Below are 21,270 nucleotides of genomic sequence, written 5' to 3' on the forward strand. Positions count from 1 at the left end.
TAAATAAAAATTGATTTAAAAGAGAAAGGGGGACTTGCTTGGCATAATATGATGGTGTCTCTTCATTAATAATGAGTCAAGGGAGAGGAATAGTTTTTGTCAAATGCTCATTGCTATTTGTGCAATTTTATGCTGATAAACTTCTAAAAACAAGATATCTTAAGCTAAAGTCCAATATGGAGTCCAACAATTTATTCAGGTGAATTCAAGAAAAACTTGCTTTTTCACAGCTACAGTAAAAGCAGGTGGATAAAAAGTTTATGCTGCACAGTTAGTTCTGATTATTCCATTAGCTATGAATCCTTAGCCTTTCAAAGCTCTGTGAGACTTTTATAAATCCCACTGGACTGCCAGAGGCTTTGAATGGTTTTATGTCACCTTTTCTTTCAAGAATTATATGATAATCAGTAATTAGTAAATAATATGATTCTATGACATTAAAGTTTTATAGAAAGTATTTTTGAGGTATTTGATGGATTATGGGAAAAAACAGGCACTAGAATTTGTGCTAGACAGTCAATGAGGGATTTCTACTTATATGTCCATCTTTTACCCAAACGTGGTCATCTTTCTGAGCATTTTTCTGACATTTTCAGAAATGTCTCTCATTTTCTTTAGTCTGTTTGAGGAGAGGAACATCAGCAAACCCACATATGTTGGAGCATGGTTAGCTAGTAATTTTTTTCTTTGTGAGTTCAAAGTTGACAAAGTGAGTCCACAGTGCAACTTGACATTGGTAGTTTCAGCTGGCCTTTTAATTAAGGACATTTAATGTTACCCTCATCTGCTAGTGTGTATCCACCTCCCTGTTTCCCTTCCTAATGTTAGAACTGTACCAAACTGAGCAATTTTGTTGATGAAACTAACAATATTAGTAACAGCCAACAAATGCTACCTTTACATTTAGGTCCTTAAATGTTGTGCCAATACTGATATGATGCTACAGGTATTTGGTTTTTTAAAGCATGTTATCAAGAAAGCAAGTGTAAGAGGGCACCTGGGTGGCTCAGCTCGTTAAACGTATGACTTTGGCTCAGGTCATGATCTCATGGTTTGTGGGTTTAAGCCTCCCATCGGGCTCTGTGCTGATAGCTCAGAGCCTGAAGCCTGCTTCAGATTCTGTGTCTCCCTCTTTCTCTGGCCCTCCCCTGCTTGCTCCCCTGTCTGTCTCTCTTAAAAGTAAACAAACATTTTAAAAAATTAAAAAAAAAAATAAGGCATGTAATAGTCTGTATATTTGGTGAAAAATATTCTATCAGTATTAAGTTTCTTGAATATGATAATAGTATTATGGTTATGTAAGAGAACATTCTTACTCAGGTAAGTGCTGCAGTATTTAAGGATATACTGTTACGATATCTGTAATTTATTCTCAAAAGCTTAGCAAAGAAGTGTATACCAAGTATCAGTATAAAGAGACAGAGGGCACACTGGGTGGCTCAGTTGGTTAAGCATTCGGCTCTTAATATTGGTTCTGGTCACGATCTCGCGGTCCTGAGATCAAGCCCCAACTTGGGCTCTGCTGTTAGCACCGAGCCTGCTTGGGATTCTCTCTCTCTCCCTCTCTCTCTGCCCCGCCCCCCCCTCCCGACTCATGCTCTCTCCCTCAAAATAAATAAGTAAAAATTTAAAACAAGAGAAAAAGTTCCAGTTAACAAACGTGGCAAAATGTTAACAATTGACGAATGTAGGCAAGAGTAAGTAAACACTGATTGTGCAATTCGTTAAATTTCTCTAGGGATTAAAAAAAATTTTTTTTAAGTTGTGACTAAAGAATAAGGCACTTTCATAGTTACAGATAAAGAAAGAGTGCCACTATCATATTTTATAATGGCTAAAACGAGGCAAGAAAAAGATTAGGAAAACCAGCCAGTATCATCCCAAATTCCACTGGAGCCATAACCAAGAACAGACCTAAAAACAGGACTTTGTTTTCTTCTAATCTCCTCCCCATACAACCCTGTGCATCCCCATAGGCAGACAGCACGGTTTGTTCACGCAAGCCCACTAAAATCGCCCAATAGAGTGCTGTCTTTTAAGTTCACAGGCACAATCTATTGCAGCTACCTCCTAGTTGATGTTATGCTTGAACAGTAAAGTGCACACGGTAACAGATGGCATCTTGTGACCTTCTTAATAACAGGCTTGGCTGCCAGTGTTCCTTTGTGTCCAGTCTCTGCAGGGAACTTGGATACGGTTGCCTTACACTTGAATATTTTCTGGCAAACTCATTTAACCATTTATGACACTGGTTCCTAATTCAAAATAGTCAGAGAGAGCAAAATAAAATCCCCAACTTCTGAAAGGGACATTGGTAATTCCTGAGTCTGGGGGTTCTATCCTGCGATTCTTTGGGGTGTGCTGGCAGTCACTCAGCATATCTGTCACTTGTTGTGTGGTGAGGACATCAATCCCAGGCAAACTGCTCATCAGGCTATCTAGATTTATCTGTCATCGATGTAACATTGTTGTCTTTCTATAGTTTAAAAGAAATGCACTTCCCACAGCAAAGCATACAAATGAGCCAGAAAGCAAACTAAATCCCATCGTTACAAGGTCCCTCTGCTCTGACCGCCCACACTAGGAGCGAATGTGGGGAGCCTGCAGCGAGTGAGGCTTGTTCTAAGTCACCCTGTTCCCTCTGTTGCATGCCTGGGCAGCCAGTGGCCCGGCAGGCTGCGCACTGAGAGGAGGAGGGGGCGGGAATGAGGGCACTAGGTGGTGAGGTGAGGGAGCAGCCTGCCAAGTCCTCAGCTCTCCCACAGGGGCAGCTTTCGTCTGGCAACAGTGGAAGGCAAACAAGGGTGCCCTAAGAAAATACAATGAAGACAGCCTCACCAAAGCCTGAGGAGTCTCCTCCTCCCGACAGGATGAACCTGGAAGGGCTGTACCAGGAGAAAAATGGTAACATCAGTCCCTGTCAGGCAACAGGGGTGGGTGCCTATGGTAGGAGTGAAAAGCTTGGGGTCTTAGGGTAGAAACAACTCAGCTGACAGGCATAGGACTGTGTGGAAGAGAAAGACAAGAACCAGGTTTCTGTTTGTGCAGGGAGGTGTCATTCCAGGGTTTCTCCTGGTAGCTGAGGGGGAGGTGACACTCTTTTCTGTTGGCCCCGTTTCTGCACTAATGAGAATGCCTCGGAGAGGGAAGGTCCCCCTGATGCCTCTGATGAGGGAAACAAAGGCAAGAGAAATGTAGCTTAAATTAAATCTGCTTTCAGCTTGCAGCTCACTGACACCTGAAACATGCAGAACGTGACCTTCCTCCAGGAACCCATGGCTGCCTCCATGTCTTAATGTTTATATTTTATTAAAGAATAAAAGTGACCTTATCTTAACAGCAGCTAGCCCCTCCCCCCACAAGGTCCTGAAAGCCTTGCTTCAAAATTCCTTAGAAACTTACTTAATCTTTATCCCCACTCCTTCCACAAACTTAAAAGTATATAATCAGTCACTCTTCACAATCGCAGTGCAGCTCTTTCTGCCCACAGGTCCTGTCCCTGTGTTTTAATAAAACCACCTTTTTGGGGGTGCCTGGGTGGCTCAGTCGGTTAAGCATCTGACTCTTGACTTCGGCTCAGGGCATGATCTCATGGTTTGTGAGTTAAAGCCCCACACTGGGCTCTGCACTGACAGCATGGAGCCTGCTTGGGATTCTCTCTCTCTCTCTTTCTCTGCCCCTCTCCTGCTCACATACACACTCTCTCTCTCTCTGTCTCTCTCTCTTAAATTAAATGAATAAACTTTAACAAACATCATCTTTTTGCACCAAAACATCTCAAGAGTTCATTCTTAGCCTTAGCTAAGCCCCATTTCATATTTTCATCACCCCTATCCGGGAAAAGCTGGCCTGGGTGTGAAGGAGCCTTGACTGGGGAGCTGTGAGCCTCTTCCGGAAAGGCATGGAGCAGGTTGTCTGGGTTGGCTGCCATTTACTCCTTTCTTATTCCATCCCAGGGCCAACCTATTGCCCCTTTCTCAGATAGACTAGAAAACCTGTGGGCAAAGCCTCCTCTGTTCAGGCATGCCCTAACCCATCTGCCTCCACCTTCATTCTGGGGCCCCAGCCTCTAGGACCAATAAGCTTTGGAAATGGCCCAGAAACAGTACCAGAGGCATGTATCCCTGAGACCTTATGGAAGCAAGATTGACAAAACTCGAAAGCCACAAGACATCAACATTCCTAAGAAGTGGAAGGCAGTTCCCCTGCCTTAGGCCCGACAGGTACCAGCTATTCTGCTCTCTTTCCTCTCTCCCTCTCATCCCAAATCATGTTTGCCATTTCTCGTTTATACTATTGTATGTCTATGTTTCAGATTTGGGGTTTGCTTAGCTGTATCTCCTTCAGCCCATTGCGGACTTGGGGCCAGGATGGAGGACTATATGTAACTAAAATCATGTACACATGCAATAGGGCTATACACTACTTATTTATGCGATTTTTAAAGTCTTACAATTTTATGTGCTACGACACAGAATTCTACAGACTGGCCACTGGGAACACAAGTCTTTGAAAGTTTGCTTCCGTGAAGACTACATTCTAATATTTAAAAGTACTTCATAAATTCCCTTTTGGAAGACAAATTACAAATAAGAAACTATCTTTGCGGGGGAAAGTCCACAATGGAAGGTCCATAAAAACCATTGTTCAACACACAATTATAGGGCATCTGGTTTATGCTGAGCCCTGTCTCAGGTGCTAGGGATACAGAGACAAACAAGATGGACAAGTCCCTGCTCTCATGGAACTTATGTTCCAGAAATGGAAAGAGATAACAAGTAAACAAATACAATAATACATAGAAAGCAAACTAGGCACCAAGATAGAATTTAAGAGGGAAAGATTGTGAAGAACTTATTTTAAATATGGTGGCCTGGGAAGACCTCTCTGAAGAGGTAACATTTAAATTCATACCTGAAAGATGCAGCTCAGCAGAGATGGGATAATCACATTCCAACAAAGAGACTGTATATGCAAAGGTCCTGAGGTAGGAAATGGCTTAGCATTTTCAAGTTACTAAAAGAACAAAAGGGCAGAGGCATGCAATGAGACTGGAAAGATAGGGTCATGTTTGTGCAAGACCTTATAGGTTTTGGTAAGGAATTGGGATTTTATTGCAAGTAAGACAGGAAAAAGAAGTGAAAACATCTTGTTTATGTTTTAAGATCTCCCCGTGTGAAAACATGACTTGTGAAATAGTCTGGTGAATTCTTACTGCTTTTAGAAGTCTTTTGAGGTTTGGAGAAGTCTTCGCAGAAGAATAAAAGTGGGAGTAAAAGAATAAGTGAAAAAGAAGGATGTTAAAAATGGACACAAGTACTTGAACTAACGTGACAAACTATCTCCATGTTGTCCTCTTCAAATATTATTTGATTCTTGTAAATATTCTCCTAAACATCGTCATCCTTATAAGAAGCTATATACCATACAAACAGTTCCAAGGAGCTCCTTCTGGGACTTGGAATTTGTTATCTGCGGTTAGGGAATATCCCAGGGAGATCTCACACATGTTGGCACATCTGGGCTTTGATGTGGTCATAGTATATAAAACCTCCTCCCTAGTCTATATTACATCTCCTGAAACAGCAGGAATCAAAGAGGCCAGTGTACTGTTTTGCAAGGGTAACTTGGGCACATCTTAGAGGGGACACAGGCATGGTGCAAAGAAGAAAAGAAGGGACAGGGCTTGCTGGGGAGTGCTGCCTTCTAGTGTGCTACATTCCACCACATTCTTCAGAAATTGCTTCTGCTGGAGAGAAGGTTTTTAATTAAAAAAATTTTTTTGCTAGTGTCTGTCTTAGCAGAGTATAAATGGGGAGACAGTTAAATTGTTTAACAATTTCCATTTGTTGTAATGCAGTTTTATAATGCTTGATTTTTATTTGTTGAGCCCAGAAATAAACTTGCACATATATAATCAATTAGTTTACAACAAAGGAGCCAAGAAGATACAGTGGGGTAAGGACAGTCTCTTCAATAAATGGTGTTGGGAAAACTGGCCAGCCTTACAGAACAAAACGAAACTAGACTACTTTCTTATGCCAGACACAAAAGTTAACTCAAAATGGATTAGAGACTTGAATGCAAAACCTAAGGCCATAAAACTCCTAGGTGAAAACATGGATGGTAAGCTCCTTGACACTGGTCCTAGTGATGTTTTCTGGATCTGATTCCAAAGGCAAGAGAAACAAAAGCAAACATAAACCAATGGGACTACATCAAACTTAAAAGCTTCCGCACAGTGAAGAAAACCATCAACAAAACAAAAAGGCAGCCTACTGAATGGGAGAAGATATTTGCAAATGATATATCTGATAAGAGGTTAATATCCAAAATATATAAAGGAGTCACACAACTCAACAATAACAACAAATGTCCCAAACAAACCAATTAAAAAATGGGGAGGACCTGAGTAGACATTTTTAAAAGAAAACATACAGATAGCAAACATGTACATGAAAAGATGCTCAACATCACTAATCATTGGGGAAATGCAGATCAAAACCACAATGAGACATCACCTCACCCTGTTAGAATGGCTGTCATCAAAAAGACAAGAAATATTAAGTGTTGGCAAGGATGTTGAGAAAAGGGAACATTTGCGCACTGTTAGTAGAAATGTGAATTGGTGCAGCCACTATGGAAACCAGTATGGATATTCTTCAAAAAATTAAAAATAGAACTACCAAATGATCCTAGCTATTCCACTTTTAGGTATTTATGTGAAGAACATGAATTTGAAAAGATATATGCACACCTATGTCCACTGCAGCATTATTTATAATAGCCAAGATATGGAAACAAGCTAAGTATCCATGGATTGATTATCCATTGAAGGATAAAGAAGATGTGGTATTCATATAATGGAATACTACCCAGCCATAAAAGAGAATGATATCTTGCCATTGATGACAACATGGATGGTAAGTGAAATAAGTCAGATGGAGAAAGACAAATACCATATAATTTCACTTCTGTGTGGAATCCAAAAAACAAAACAGACAAAGCAAAACAAAAACAAACTCTTAGATACTTGGGGGTTACCAGAGGAGAAGGGGTATTGGGGTGGGCAAAATGAGTGAAGGGGCTCAATTGTATGGTGATGCGTGATAACTAGACATATAGCATTGATCACTTTGTAGTGTATACAAATATCGAATTATAATCTTGTGCACCTGAAACTTCTATACCAATTATATACCATTTTTTTTTACTTCAGTAAGAAAAAAAGAGATTCTAACTTTATTGGCTATTTTTTTGTTCTTTGAATGTGACAGATGAGCATGTGATGGACCATAGGAGGGAAAGCCACAACCAAATCAAACACTTGGAGAAAAAATGGATAATAACGTAAAAGGAAAAACCACCTTAGTGTAGGTAGAACAAAAGACTGAATGAAATCTTTGAAAAGCAATTGTGAAAAAGAATTTGAGAGTATTTTTCCTATGATGATCATAAATCACACTTAAGAACAGCCCATCTGATGGGGGCGCCTGCGTGGCTCAGTCGGTAGAGCGTCCAACTTCGGCTCAGGTCATGATCTCGCGGTCTGTGAGTTCGAGCCCCGCGTTGGGCTCTGTGCTGACAGCTATGAGGATTCTGTGTCTCCCTCTCTCTCTGCCCCTCCCCCGCTCATGCTCTGTCTCTCTCTCTCTGTCAAAAATAAATAAAAATTAAAAAAAAAGAACAGCCCATCTTATTTGCATATAGATGAATGTATATGTGTCTACAAAGAGACAGTCAATAATAGATCAATGGTCACTTGATTCCATGCTTTACCTCCCATCATTAGGGGCTTCTAGCAAAATTACGGTTGATAATCCAAAAACTGGGCATGGAAATTGAAAAGAAACACAAGAAGTTACTTTTGAGTAAGTTAAATAATTCTACCTAGGTGTACTGTCACCTCTCAAGGAAGAGAGTAGTCATCAAGTTAAGTTAAAATGACCGTTGGAAGAGAGTGAAGAAGGCAACATGGGCCAAATCACTTAATAAGTCATCGTCATGAATGTATACACTTCTGTTGTTTCTTCCTTTCTTCCTACCAGTACTGTGCTATGACAGCAGAAGAGGAGGTAGGAAAACATCATGTAGTGGGAAATTGTTGCTTTTGCTTTCAAGGGGCGCCTGGGTGGCTCAGTCAGTTAAGCATCCAACTTCAGCTCAGGTCATGATCTCACGGTTTGTAGGTTCAAGCCCTGAGTCAGGCTCTGCGCTAACAGCTCGAGACCTGGAGCCTGCTTTAGATTCTGTGTCTCCCTCTCTCTCTCTCTGCCCTTCCCCTGCTTTCTCTCTCTCTCTCTCTCCAAAATAAATAAATCAGTAAACATTAAAAAAAAAAAAAAGAGGGGTGCCTGGGTGGCTCAGTCAGTTGAGCACCCAGCTTTGGCTGAGGTCATGATCTTATGGTTCAGGGGTTCGATACCCACATCGAGCTCTGTGCTGACAGCTCAGCGCCTGGAATCTGCTTCGAATTCTGTGTCTCCCTCTCTCACTGCCTCTCCCCTGTTCACGTTCTGCCTCTCTCTCTCAAAAATAAAAAAATAAAATAAAATAAACATTAAAAAAAAAAAAAAAAAAAAAAAAAGAACTTCCACCCATCCAGCTCCAGGACCACTCAGCTACCAGTGCTCACAGGCCATGGGTAATTAGCATGGTTAATCAGAATTCTGAAGGGCAGAGATAGCAGTGTAAATGCAATAGGACTGGACTCTGCACTACTCCGATCAGATGCACTGTCACCTTAACTTACTGCGAGTGACGTGATCAGGCTGTTTAATTCCCCGTACCCTAGCTCAGACTTGTCTTGGAGCTACACAGTGTGTTTTCATTTTGTGTTCATTACTGCAAAGGGGAGAAAGAAAGTCTGTCCCGATTTTAACCATAGCACAAATGGTTAGCTGTCCTGTCCTCTTGCCTCAACAAACCATAGAAGAACACATAAAATCCACTTCAAATGTACTATTCCAATAAAGCCACATTTTAATAGGAAAGCCCGCAGGATAGTGATTGTCCGAGGCAGCCATTAAAGACGTTTATCTCCACTATTTGGGAAATAATGTCCACCCTGCACCCACCACACATGCACGCATATTAAACCTTTAAATACTAAGTGAGAAAAATGACCAGAAGATTTTATAAAGTGCTAAAAAGTCCTAATTTGAGATTTCAAGTCGTATTAAACCTTTGAAGATGGCACCCTGAGAGATGGAAATTATATGGGAAAACCTATTGTGTTTTTTCCTCAAAATCAGCGTGTGTGTGGCAGGAAGGCTAGTTGTTCCCCTCTATACTGTGAAGTTGTTACCAGGAAGTGGCCACCCAGCCAAGGAGCCCATTTGTAAACACTCTGGAATCTAGGTGGAGCCTTGTGGCTACTCCCATTGCAATGTGACCCTGAGAGAGGCACGTACGTCATTTCCAGGCTGAAGTGAGAAAAAAGCAGGTGTGCCTTCCCTACCCTTTAAGTGGAAACAAAGAACTCTGGCACCTCAGGGGATGGTGGAACCCCCAAATAAAGGGAATCTGTGTCCCTGGAGCATGTGGAACGTCTGTGCCTGCAAAACACCCACCTTGGGCTATATATAAAGAAAAAAATGTTTTATTATGCTAAGCAACTGGAATTTGAGGTTTCCATGTTTCAGCGGCTAGTGTTATTCTAATATAACTAAAACAGGGTGGTGGTGGTTATAGATGAGTAAATATAGCTTACTCGTTGGTGGTTTATAGCTTTGGTTTCTCTTCTTAGTTTTTTGATGTACCCAGTCAAGTTCAGAATACCTTACCTGGATCTCCAAACTCTGGTAGAAGTGACATTCTGGGACTAATATGGATGAGGACATTTTGGCCCCAGAATAGCTCATTTTTAAGAATCACAGATCCAGGGTGCAACATATTCGTTTTCTCCCTAAAGACACCTTGTCTTTCAGAGGCAAATGGAAACCATGTGGACTATAGTCAAGAGCCTAAAAGTTACAAAGACAGCAGCCCTGGCAAATGGGCTTGCAGCTGACTGCCGCACTTACCCTTAGCATCTGTAGACTCTGGGGAACCAGCCCTGCAGAGTGTGGGACTGAAGGCAGAGCCATTAGGTGATGACACCCTGAAGCAAGTAGAAGAAACAAGTTATGAGTCTGTGGGTGATGAGCCACAGCCTATGGTTTTAGAGGGATTTTCACTCATCTTTTCATTTGACTCCATAAACTTTTGCTTCTGCTCCTCCTTCCACACTCCCAGCCATAACACTGCACTCCCATTAAAATCAACCCAAGCTGGACTTTCTTATTATCTTTAGTGATTTGTTTGTTCTATTTCATCATAAAAGGGTAAAACATTCAATTTTTCTACATGAAAAGCTCAAACATTAAGTTCATAATTGTTTTAACAGGATTTGTGAGTCTTTCTCTCGGGAGTGTTTTTTTTGTTTTTAATGTTTATTTGGTTTTGAGAGAAAAAGAGAGAGCATGAGTGGGGGAGGGGCAGAGAGAGAGAGGGAGAGGGAGGCACAGAATCCGTAGCAGGCTCCAGGCTCCAGGCTCTGAGCTGTCCGTACAGAGCCCGATGCAGGGCTCAAACTCACAAACTGTGAGATCATGACCTGAGCCGAAGTCAGATGCTTAATTGACTGAGCCACCCAGGCGCCCCAGGGGAGTTGTTTTCAAAATAAGATAAGTGCTATGAATGGAACAGGAAATATTACAGTAATTGTGTTGATTTCCCAGGAAAGTGTAGAATTTAATAGCAGAGGAGTAATTCAGGAACTTTCAGATACTGTGTCTATCATTCAAAACACGTATGATACTTTAGGCAAGCAGGGTTTTGGTGGGAAGCAGTTATTTTGTATGGAATGGGCAGTCATCAATTTCTAGAGTGCAGCACGTTGTTTATGGCATCTAATTAGAAGGAGAAGAGAGTCTCCAAGCTCCAGGGACCTGGAACTATGTGTGTGAGGTAGGTGTAGAGTGGAATTGATGTTAGCCTAGAGAGTCGTAAAATGCTCCTGGACATTCATTCAGCCAACAAACTAGCCCTAATCATCCCTGAGACAGGGCCTGGTATCCCACCCTACATCTTCTCCTAACCTAAAGCAGCAGATGAGTCACCTGAGGGTGTTAATTTTAAAACGCAGATATCTGGGGCACGTGGGTGGCTCATTTGGTTAAACGTTGGACTTTTGATTTCGGCTTACATCATGATCTCACGGTTCATGGGTTTGAGCCCTGTGTTGGGCTATGTGCTATCAGCATGGAGTCTGCTTGGGATTCTCTCTCTCTCTCTCTCTCTCTCTCTCTCTCTTTGTTTTCCCCTCAAATTAAATAAATAAATATTTGAAAAAATAAAAATAAAATGCAGATTTCTGAGCCCAATCCAACTAATTAATTCTCAGTAGGTTTGGGGTAGGTCCAATATAGGTAGTCAGTGGACCAGCTTACTAATGTCTATGGGAATCTTCTTTGCTTCTCTTTATATTTTTTATCGCCTAAGCAGACATACCCAAACACTATGGTTTGGGCTGTTTTTTTAAATGATATATAGAAATACATATAAGTGAAATTATACAATACATGCTGCATCTGGCTTATAGTGCTCAACATTACACTGTAACATTATGGTTATACTCAATATGGTATGGTATATGGTTTGTGAATTTCATTTTTAAATGTCTCTTTCCCATTTTGCTAGTGGATTGTCTTTTTCCTCCTAGATTATAGTATGTTTATACTATATTATAGTTACAAGCCCTCTGTCGGTCACTGAGTTGAAAATATCTTCATCCTCTCTGTGGCTCACATCTTCCTACCTTTAGTGGTGTATTTTGTTACCAGAACTTCTTAATTTTAAAGTGGTTCAACTTATACAACTTCTTCTTTGTGTTTAGGGTTTTTTGTGTTCTGTTTAAGAAGTCTTTGCCAACTGCAAGATCAAGGTATTCTCTGTCATCTAATGGCTTTATTGTTTTGCCTTTCATACTTAGATCTTTGATTCATCTGGAATTCATCTACCTAGAATGGCCTTTCTCCACTGCTCTGCCACCTTTTTCATAAATAATTGTCCATATATACAGAGGTCTGTTTGTAGGCTCTTTATTCTGTTCCATCGGTCTATTTGTCTATCCTTATGCCATAATACCGTCTTAATTATTGAGGCTTTATGGTACATTTTGTTATCTGTAGAGCAATCCCTCTAACCTTGTTCTCTTTTGAGGGTGTCCTGGCTATTTCCTTGTCTTGAATCATCTTGTCAAATTCCATAAAAACACCTACTGGAATTGCATAGAATCTATAAATCAATTTTCAGAGAATTGATATTTTTACAACTTTTAATCTTCCAATCTAAGAACATGGTTTATCTCTCCATTTGCTTAGGTCATCTTTGTTTTCTCTCACTAATGTTTTACAGTTTTCTGTGTGGAGATCTTGCCCATCTTTGATTACATTTATTCCTAGAAATTTGACATATTTTAGCCTACTGGTAAGCACTAAATTTCTTTTATATTTCCTTTTTTAAATTTATACATTCATGAAAATTTTGTATCATGCTATCCTTTCCTTTCTTATAAAAATTCATTTATACATTCCTTCATTATAAAAACGTTTGTGCTCTCTGTTCCCCTTGTATTATTTTTGTAACAAACTAATGCTCCATATTCGTCCAGTGGCTTTTGGTAAGGCCTGGCCCAGTTCCTCTTCACTTCGGAAGCATGGTCCAATGTGCTGCTGCTTTTTCATAAAGGGATTTGTCTGTATAAGTACCAAGTCAGAAAGGAAAATCATTTCAAATACTTCGGGACTGTTCTGCAAGGCCTGGTCAGAGTTATCATAGCTTTCATCTTTTCTGGGTTTGTACTCCTCCTGAGCAACAGTGAGGCCACCCGGGAGTCTGAGGTTGAGATAGGCAAGCAAGCATTGCCCTAGAACGTAAAGGAGAGTACTTAAACCCCTACAACATCCGGTTTTGTAGATTACTCAACTGAAAAGAGCAACTGAAAGAGTGACTACTCAAAAGCCCCTGGAGCGACACTGAGTTTGGCATCAGGTGGCCATGTTGCTAGAATGGGTCTTTCACCCTCTTACGTAGTGGCATTTCCCATTGTTTTCTAATCATAAGAATCATGTGGAACATATGTTAAACATTCAGATTCACTGGTGCTTCAATCAGAATTTCTAAGGTGAGTGGCTTGAGAATCATTCTTTTTAACAAAACAGATCATTCTCATGATCAAACAAGTGTAGGAACCATTGCTCTCAAGAACTATCAACAGTACAGTTTCAGTGCCACAAACCCTGATATTCTTGCCAAAGTTCTGCAGTTTTTCTTGAAAACACACTCGTCAGATTGTTGCACACCTATGGTTAACTTTGAGAGTTTTTGAAAAGTTGATTTTGACACTTCTTCCAGGATTTTTCTGTTTTTGTAGAGGAGTGGATATACATATATCCTCCCTCTGCATTCTGGAAATCCTGACCTTCATCAGTTATTATTACTGCTGCTGTTGCGATTGCTATTATTATAAAATGTACGTAACCTAAAATTCACCATTGTAGCCATTTTTTAAGTGCACAGATCAGTGGCATTAAGTACATTCACAATGGTGTACAACCGTTGTGCATCTATCCATTTCCAGAACTTTGTTGTCATCTTAGAAACTCTATGTCCATTAAACAATAATTCCTCGCTTCCCCCTCCCCCTATTCTTTAGTAACCTCTATTCTACTCTCTGTTGCTATGAATTTTCCTATTCTAAGTTCCTCGAATAAGTAGAATCCTACAATATTTTCCCCTTTGTGTCTGGCTTCTTTCACTTAGCATAATGTTTTCAAGGTTCATCCAAGTTACAGCATGTATCAGAATTTCATTCCCTTTTTAAGGCTGAATAATATTCCATTGTATGTATATACCACCTTTTGTCCATCCATTGTTTGTTGATGGATGTTTGGGTTGTTTGGGTTGTTTTCACCTTTTGAGTATTGCCTTCATGTTTTTTGTATATTATATTTTATTTATCACTCAATTCAAAATATATTCTAATTTTCATTGTGATTTTATTTTAACCCCTGGGTTATAAGAAATGTATTGTTGGGGCCCTTGGGTGGCTCAGTCAGTTGGGAGTCCAACTTTGGCTCAGGTCATGATCTCGCAGCATGTGAGTTCAAGCCCCGCATCAGGCTCTGTGCTTACATCTCAGAGCCTGGAGCCTGCTTCGGATTCTATGTCTCCCTCTCTCTATGCCCCTCCCCTGCTCACACTCTGTCTCTCTGTCTCAACAATAAATAAACAATAAAAATAAAAATAAAAAAGAAATGTATTGTTTAATTTCTAAATATTTAGACATTTTCTAGTCTTCTCTTTGTCATCAATTTCTAGTTTGATAACATTTGTGAGAGAACATACTGTATATGATTAGAATCCTTTGAAATTTGGCACTTTTTAAAAAAATTTTTTAACATTTATTCATTATTGAGAGACAGAGAGAGATAGAGCATGAATCAGGGAGGAGCAGAGAGAGAGGGAGACACAGAATCCGAAGCAGGCTCCAGGCTCTGAGCTGTCAGCACAGAGCCCGATGTGGGGCTCGAACCCACGAGCAGTGAGATCATGACCTGAGCTGAAGTCGGACGCCTAACTGACTGAGCCCTGCAGGTGCCCTTGAAATTTGGTACTTTTTAGCGGCCCAACATATGGTCAGTTTTTGAAAATAGCCCACATACTCTTGAAAATAATGTGTATTCTTTAGTTGGTGGGTTCACTTCTCTAGATATGTCACTCAGGACAAGTGTCTTAATCATGTTGTTCAAATTTGGTGTGTTCTTGCTGATATTTGTTTGTTCTACCAGTTACTGAGAGAAGAGTGTTAAAATGTTCAATTATGATTGTGGATTTGCTCATTTCTCTTTTAGCATCTCCAGTGTTACCTTTTTTAAAATTTAACTTTTAAACAATTTTAGATCAACAGAATTATTGTGAAGACAGTACAGAGAGTTCTCATGTACTCCACACCCAGTTACATCTATTATTAGTCATCGTGTCTTCTTAGGTTCCTCCTAGTAGTGACAGTTTCTCAGACTTTCCTGTTTTGATGACCTTGACAACGTTGAGGATTAGTCGTCAGGTATTTTGTAGAATGTCCCTCATTGGGAGTTACCTGATGTTTTTCTCACGATTAGATGAGGGTAATATATTTTGAGGAAGAAAGCCACAGAGTTAAAGTACCATTCTCATACCAAGGCTAAAGACTATCAGTATGGCTTATCATTATTGACATTTACCTCTCTCAGCTAGCTTGAAGTAGTATTTGTCAGGTTTCCCCACTATAAAGTTACTGTCTTTTCTCTTTCTATGGTCAATGGAAGAAAGTCGCTGTGCACAGCTCACACTTAACTACTCTGAGTTATGCTCCACCTCCTTGAGTACAAGATAACTACATAAATTATGAAAATGTTCTGCATGAGGGATGTGTCCTTTCCCCCCTCACTAATGAATTAATTTAGTCATTCATTTATCAGAGTATGGACTGGTGCCTATTTTATACTTTGGACTATGATCCAACGCTGCTTTATTTTGTTGCTTAAATTTTTCCAGCTTTGGTCATTGGGAGCTCTTTCAGTTGGCTCCATCATTTTTGTTTTGTTTTGTTTTGTTTTGTTTTGTTTTGTTTGACACTTTCTTACTATCTGGCACTACAAGATACTCCAAACTCATCTTGTATATCTTCTGCTCCAGTCTGAGAATCACCATTTGTCCAAGAAACTCTGGTTCCTTTACTAGACGATAGTATTAAAAACTAAAATCTGGGTATTTGGTGTGCTCACTGTCCCAAGGTCTTATTTCTAGGCCCTCTCAGCCGATGTCCCATATTGATATGGGCTGCACACAGGGACCAAGGAAGCACATGTGTGCATACTAATCTGTGTATATACATAAGGCGATAAATGTTTCTTTACATAACCATCTATATCTATATTAAGCTAAACACGTGTTCATACTGATGTACTCAATTCTAATCCATTACTACGTGGATCATTCTATCCTCTTCCCTTTGTTTATCATTAAGTTCCCACTCCAACATCCACTGTCCATCTACTTGATTGTTCAGCTCCAATATACGTATAGTGGTTTCAGAATTGTTGCCTGTCCCCCTATAGGAAACAACTTTATCAACTAGAGTACAGAGGTTATGTATTGTTCCTTTAGCCTTTTAGTCTCGCAATCTCCATTCATTTCTAAAGTCACTTAGATCCGGGGCCCGTGGGTGGCTCAGTCAGTTAAGCATCTGACTCTTGATTTCAGTTCAGGTCATGATCCTAGGTCATGGGCTTGAGCCCCATGTCAAGCTCTCTGCTGACAGCACAGAGCCTGCTTGGAACTCTCTCCCTCTCTCTCTGCCCCTCCCCCCCAAATAAATAAATAAACTTAAAAAAAATAGTTACTTAGATCAACACTTTATTCCCATACCTCCTTCCGTGAGCTTGTTTCATACATTTGTAATATACATTTATATCGCTTTGTCACATTTTGTATGCCATCCTGGGAACCCTCCTACTTCCTAAATAATTTCTTTAAATCTATTCATATTAAATGTTACTCTTTGCTCTGTAAAGTACTATGGGTTTTCACAAAAACTTAATGTCTTATAGTCACCATCACTGTTTCATATAGAATAGGTTCACTGACCTAAGAAATCCTTGTTCTTTACCTACTCAGCCCTCTCCTATCTCCTGTCAATCACTGATCTATTTACTGTCTCAGTTTTTCTTTTCCAAAATATCATATAGTTGAATATGCAATGTGTGCCTGTCAGACTAGCTTTGTACAGTTAGGGCTATGGAGCTAAGATGCATTCATGTCTTCTGTGGCTTAATACCTCATTTCTTTTTATTGCTGAATTATAGTCCACTGTGTGGATGTGACAGTTTTTCATTGATTCACCTATTGAAGGACATTTTGTTTCCTTCCACTTTGGGGCGATTATGAATAAAACTGCTATAAAAATTCACATGCAGGTTTTTGTGTAGATGTAAGTTTGCAGATCAGTTAGGTAAATATCTAGGAATGTGACTGCTAGATTATATAGAAAGACCATGTTTAGTTTTGTAAGAAACTGCCACCCCTCTTTGTTTTTAACCGAGTTCCCTATTTGTTTCCTTCAAACACAAATAGCTTGTTTCCCTGGTGATTGTTTCCCTCACCAGACTATAAGCTCCATGAAGACAAGAGCCATATGTATGTTTTGAGCACTGATGTGGCCCCAGCATCTATCCTAAAAGACCTCACATATAGTAGCATCTTAATAAATATATGATTAATGAATGAATAAAAGAAATAATTTAATTAAAAAAGCATCAAGACTTAAAATTATTTATACCGAGCCATATCCCTGTCTAGGCATTCCAAAGGGCAACTCTTTTTTTTTTTTTTTTAATTGAAGTGCAGTTGACATACAATGTTACATTAGTTTCAGATGTCAAAAGGCAACTCCTATTTTAACTTTGGCAGACAAGTGGAATTGATAACCCACAGTCTACGTTTTATACCACACTAATCTCCCTTCTTCCAATGTTTCTTGCATGGATCTTTCTTTTTGCATGTTTATGAATCTTCTATATTTACTGTTAAAACTGATTCAGAACCAAATGATTGAGACTTCTACCAATTTTCTTCCATCTTGTTTTATATGGCTAGTCAATGTATGTGGTGAATAAATAAGTGAAAAAAAGGTCTTGTGTTTTGTATACTTAATATTTCCCTGCCTTAACACATTTTAAATAACCAGTCATTTTATATTTTATTCAAAAATCCCCCTTGGACCATTTTCATTGTATAGCAGTGTAAAAATGTCTGCTTAGAGCCTTACAAAATTTTAATCAAACAGCTTTTGCTCAGAACTTAAGACATTTGCCTTGGGGCTAAAATTAACCAAGAAAAAGATTAAAAACAAAAGCAAATTTAGAATTTAATCAGTGCTTTCAAAATGAGCTGAATCTGCCCTTCATCTTCATTTATAACACTTACTGCTTTTTAACCTGTAACAGAATAAGCTGTAGTTATGCCAACGATATATTTACATTTCTGAGGTCCCCCCAAAAAGATAAGCCTCACAAGGTTGGGGTCTTTCATGTCTGCAATGTCACAAGAGGGCACTGGTTGGAATGATGCATGAGATGATCACACTCTGAATAGGACACAGATTTGAAGTTCTGGACATTTTCACCAGATGTCGTATTTCTGTACTTTTTGAGTTACTAATTTTTTTTTTTTTGTTTCCTGCTCTGATGATTGGATCTGTTTGGATACCAGATTTCAAACATTGTTTTCAGAGAAGATGACCCTGGCCATGCATAAAGATTCGTCTATCTGGCCAAAAGGTATTTCAGAATTCACAGAATTAGCAAAAGGATTTCCAAAAATAATTCAAGTGTCAACATACTGGAGAGCAACTAAAAATACAGAGACTAGAGGGGCGCCTGAGTGCCTCAGTCGGTTAAGTGTCTGACTTTGGCTCAGGTCATGATCTCACGGTTCGTGGGTTTGAGCTCCACGTAGGGCTCTGTGCTGACAGCTCAGAGCCTGGAGCCTGCTTTGGATTCTGTGTCTCCCTCTCTCTCTGTCCCTCCCTCACTTGCACTCTGTTTCTCTCTGTCTCTCAAAACTGAATAAACATTAAAATTTTTTTTTAATAAAAATACAGAGATTAGAGTGTGTTGGAATAAACTAGACAAGGCATCTAATAGAAGAGTAATTCTGAGACATTTTAGTTTTCAGCACTGTTTTGATGATTTGGAAAGACCCAGAAGGCAGTACAGTTAATAATTATTAGGGCATTATTTGAGAAATTACTCACATCTCAAGTTGGAGTCAAAAATCCAGTCGATTTTCAAATACATTTCCAGAATTTGGATGAGATAGTAGACAATTAATATACAGAGGGACATATTTCATAACAAGTCCTCATAGTTTTCCACTTTTGCTTTCTGTCTCAAACTCACTGAGCTATTTGTGGTTGTCTGATCGTACTTGGATTAAACACTTCTTTGCCTTTGTGCATATTCTCTTCTCTATGCAATATGCTTTTCCTTTCCCCATCTCCTAAACCAGCTCAGAGGAAACCTGCTTCACTGAGATCTTTCCAGAAACACAGTACCCCTTCCCCCACCACAGACACCGATAGAATGTCCTTCCTTTGTGATTACTTATTTCTATAGTTTCAGTCACCATATGAAACAAATTCTTTTTTTCTATGGGCCTTTCGTAAGACTGAGCTTAAATACTCAGACAATGTCTTTCAGGACCTCAATGCTTGCATTTATGGATAGATGATACAAGGTGGGGAAAAGAGGAGGATTTTGTCAACTTTCCTTCTGCTCTGAGGGAATTTTTCAATTTCTAAAAGTGGAAAAACTAGACAAGAAACAAACTGAAATTCTCAGGAGCACCTCTTTGCTGAACAGAGAATACAAAATACCTACAATTTAATCAAATACTCACATTTTTATCTCTTCAAGAGTAGATAGTTATACATGATGTTGGGACTAAAAGAGAATATAATCATAATTTCAGCTGGTAACTGACATTTAGCTCTTCTTCCAGCTGACATTTACACAGGAAAATACACAGAGTTAAAAGTCTATGAAGGCTCTCAGGGTCTACAATACCTTCTTCCTCCTACTAGCATTCTTGTCTATTTATAGTGACATATCCAGGTGCAAATTACAAAGAAGTCTTACTGGTTACACTCAGGCCAATGCTGTCCTGCTTTAAGAGAAAATCGGCTGCATGTGGACTCATCCAGTTGTTTTTTCCGGTAACTGCCTGCATATGTCGTCACAGAGGAATGTGACCACCTTGCTTCATTCTGCCAAGATATGCCAGCCTTGCGTCTGATCAGATCGAACTCTTGAGAGGTGAGAGGGCTGAAGGGCAGAATAATTTGTGGAGTCAAGTAGAAGAAGTGTGACATCGCTACGGATGCCCTGCTCTGAATGACAACTTTTCAAGCCCTCTACATAATGGAGAACTAATTTCTTTTTAGTATCAAGAAATAATTGACTGGGCTCACCAAACTTTGTAACTCTGATGCTCACAGAATGTATAGGCTTAACTCTCTTAAAGTTGCCAAGCAACAGAACGCAAAATTCCACAAATTCTACCCCCAAGCCCCAGATTTTAACTAGCAAATGCATAAGGTATAGAACGTTCTGGCCTTTGCTCTGAGCAATATACTGCCGCAAATTATGTCAAGAAAGCAGGGGGAAACTGCTTTCCTAAATAAAATAGTGAATCCTAATGAGGGTGGTTTAAGAGGTGGAAATGAGATAAAAGAACAGTGCCAAGCATTCATTTTTTTCTAAAGACCGGGTTCCAAGGATCTGGAAGCAAAATGAACTGCTTGTGATGTCAACAATAACAGGTGACTCAGACAGCTTCTCCTACGTGATAGAGCAATGGTGCTTCAGCTGGCTACACAACTAAAGTCACCCCAGGAGCTGTTAAGATAAGCAGCAACTCAGACCTCACCCACCCCCCCATCCCATCCCCATAGAGCCTGATTTAACTGGTCTGGAGTAGGGCCCAGGCACTGGTATATTTTAAAGGCTGACTCCTGAAGAATTCTAAAGACAGCCGGGGTTAAGAATTAAGGTCACTGGGGCGCCTGGGTGGCGCAGTCGGTTAAGCGTCCGACTTCAGCCAGGTCACGATCTCGCAGTCCGTGAGTTCGAGCCCCGCGTCAGGCTCTGGGCCGATGGCTCAGAGCCTGGAGCCTGTTTCCGGTTCTGTGTCTCCCGCTCTCTCTGCCCCTCCCCCGTTCATGCTCTGTCTCTCTCTGTCCCAAAAATAAATAAACGTTGAAAAAAAAAAAAAAAAAGAATTAAGGTCACTGAAATACCACTGTGAGCCTTTTTTAGGTTGAGAGGTGAGAGTATTCAATCTTCCATTCACGTGATTTCCTCCATCCATCACTACTAAATATGTTTGCCTATCCTTCTCCACATTAACAGTTCATTGGCAAATCAAAATAGGTTTTTCAACTTTCATCCTTTCATCAGCTCTTGAAGGGGCACCTGGATGGCTCAGTCGGTTAAGCTTCCAACTCTTAATTTTGGCTCAGGTCATGATCTCACAGTTGGTGGGATCAAGCCCAGAGGCAGGCTCTGCACAGACAGCTGGGTGCCTGCTTGGGATTCTCAGCCTACCTCTCTCTCTGCCCTTCCCCCACTCTCCCTCTGCGCCCCGCCCCCCCAAAAAAAACAAAGCAAAAAAAAAAAAAACAAAACT

At 40.0% G+C, this 21,270-nt stretch overlaps 1 protein-coding gene and 1 long non-coding RNA gene across 2 annotated transcripts in view; one reads left to right on the plus strand and one right to left on the minus strand.

The window, feature by feature from the left end:
- Positions 1-20,512, minus strand: part of CB1H4orf51 (chromosome B1 C4orf51 homolog) — a 48,086-nt gene extending 27,574 nt beyond the window's left edge. Inside the window, exon 1 of the mRNA XM_045474928.1 lies at positions 19,722-20,512. Within this exon, the coding sequence (XP_045330884.1) occupies positions 19,722-19,954 (233 nt within the window). The 5' untranslated portion in view covers positions 19,955-20,512. The remainder of the gene's footprint in view (positions 1-19,721) is intronic.
- Positions 2,735-3,311, plus strand: LOC123591850. The gene is made up of 2 exons (XR_006709492.1): positions 2,735-2,904; positions 3,228-3,311. It is a non-coding gene; the product is annotated as an uncharacterized LOC123591850 (long non-coding RNA).
- Positions 20,513-21,270: the final 758 nt, after the last annotated feature.

The sequence above is a fragment of the Leopardus geoffroyi genome, chromosome B1 (genome assembly GCF_018350155.1).
Source record: "Leopardus geoffroyi isolate Oge1 chromosome B1, O.geoffroyi_Oge1_pat1.0, whole genome shotgun sequence".
Classification (NCBI taxonomy): Eukaryota; Metazoa; Chordata; class Mammalia; order Carnivora; family Felidae; genus Leopardus; species Leopardus geoffroyi.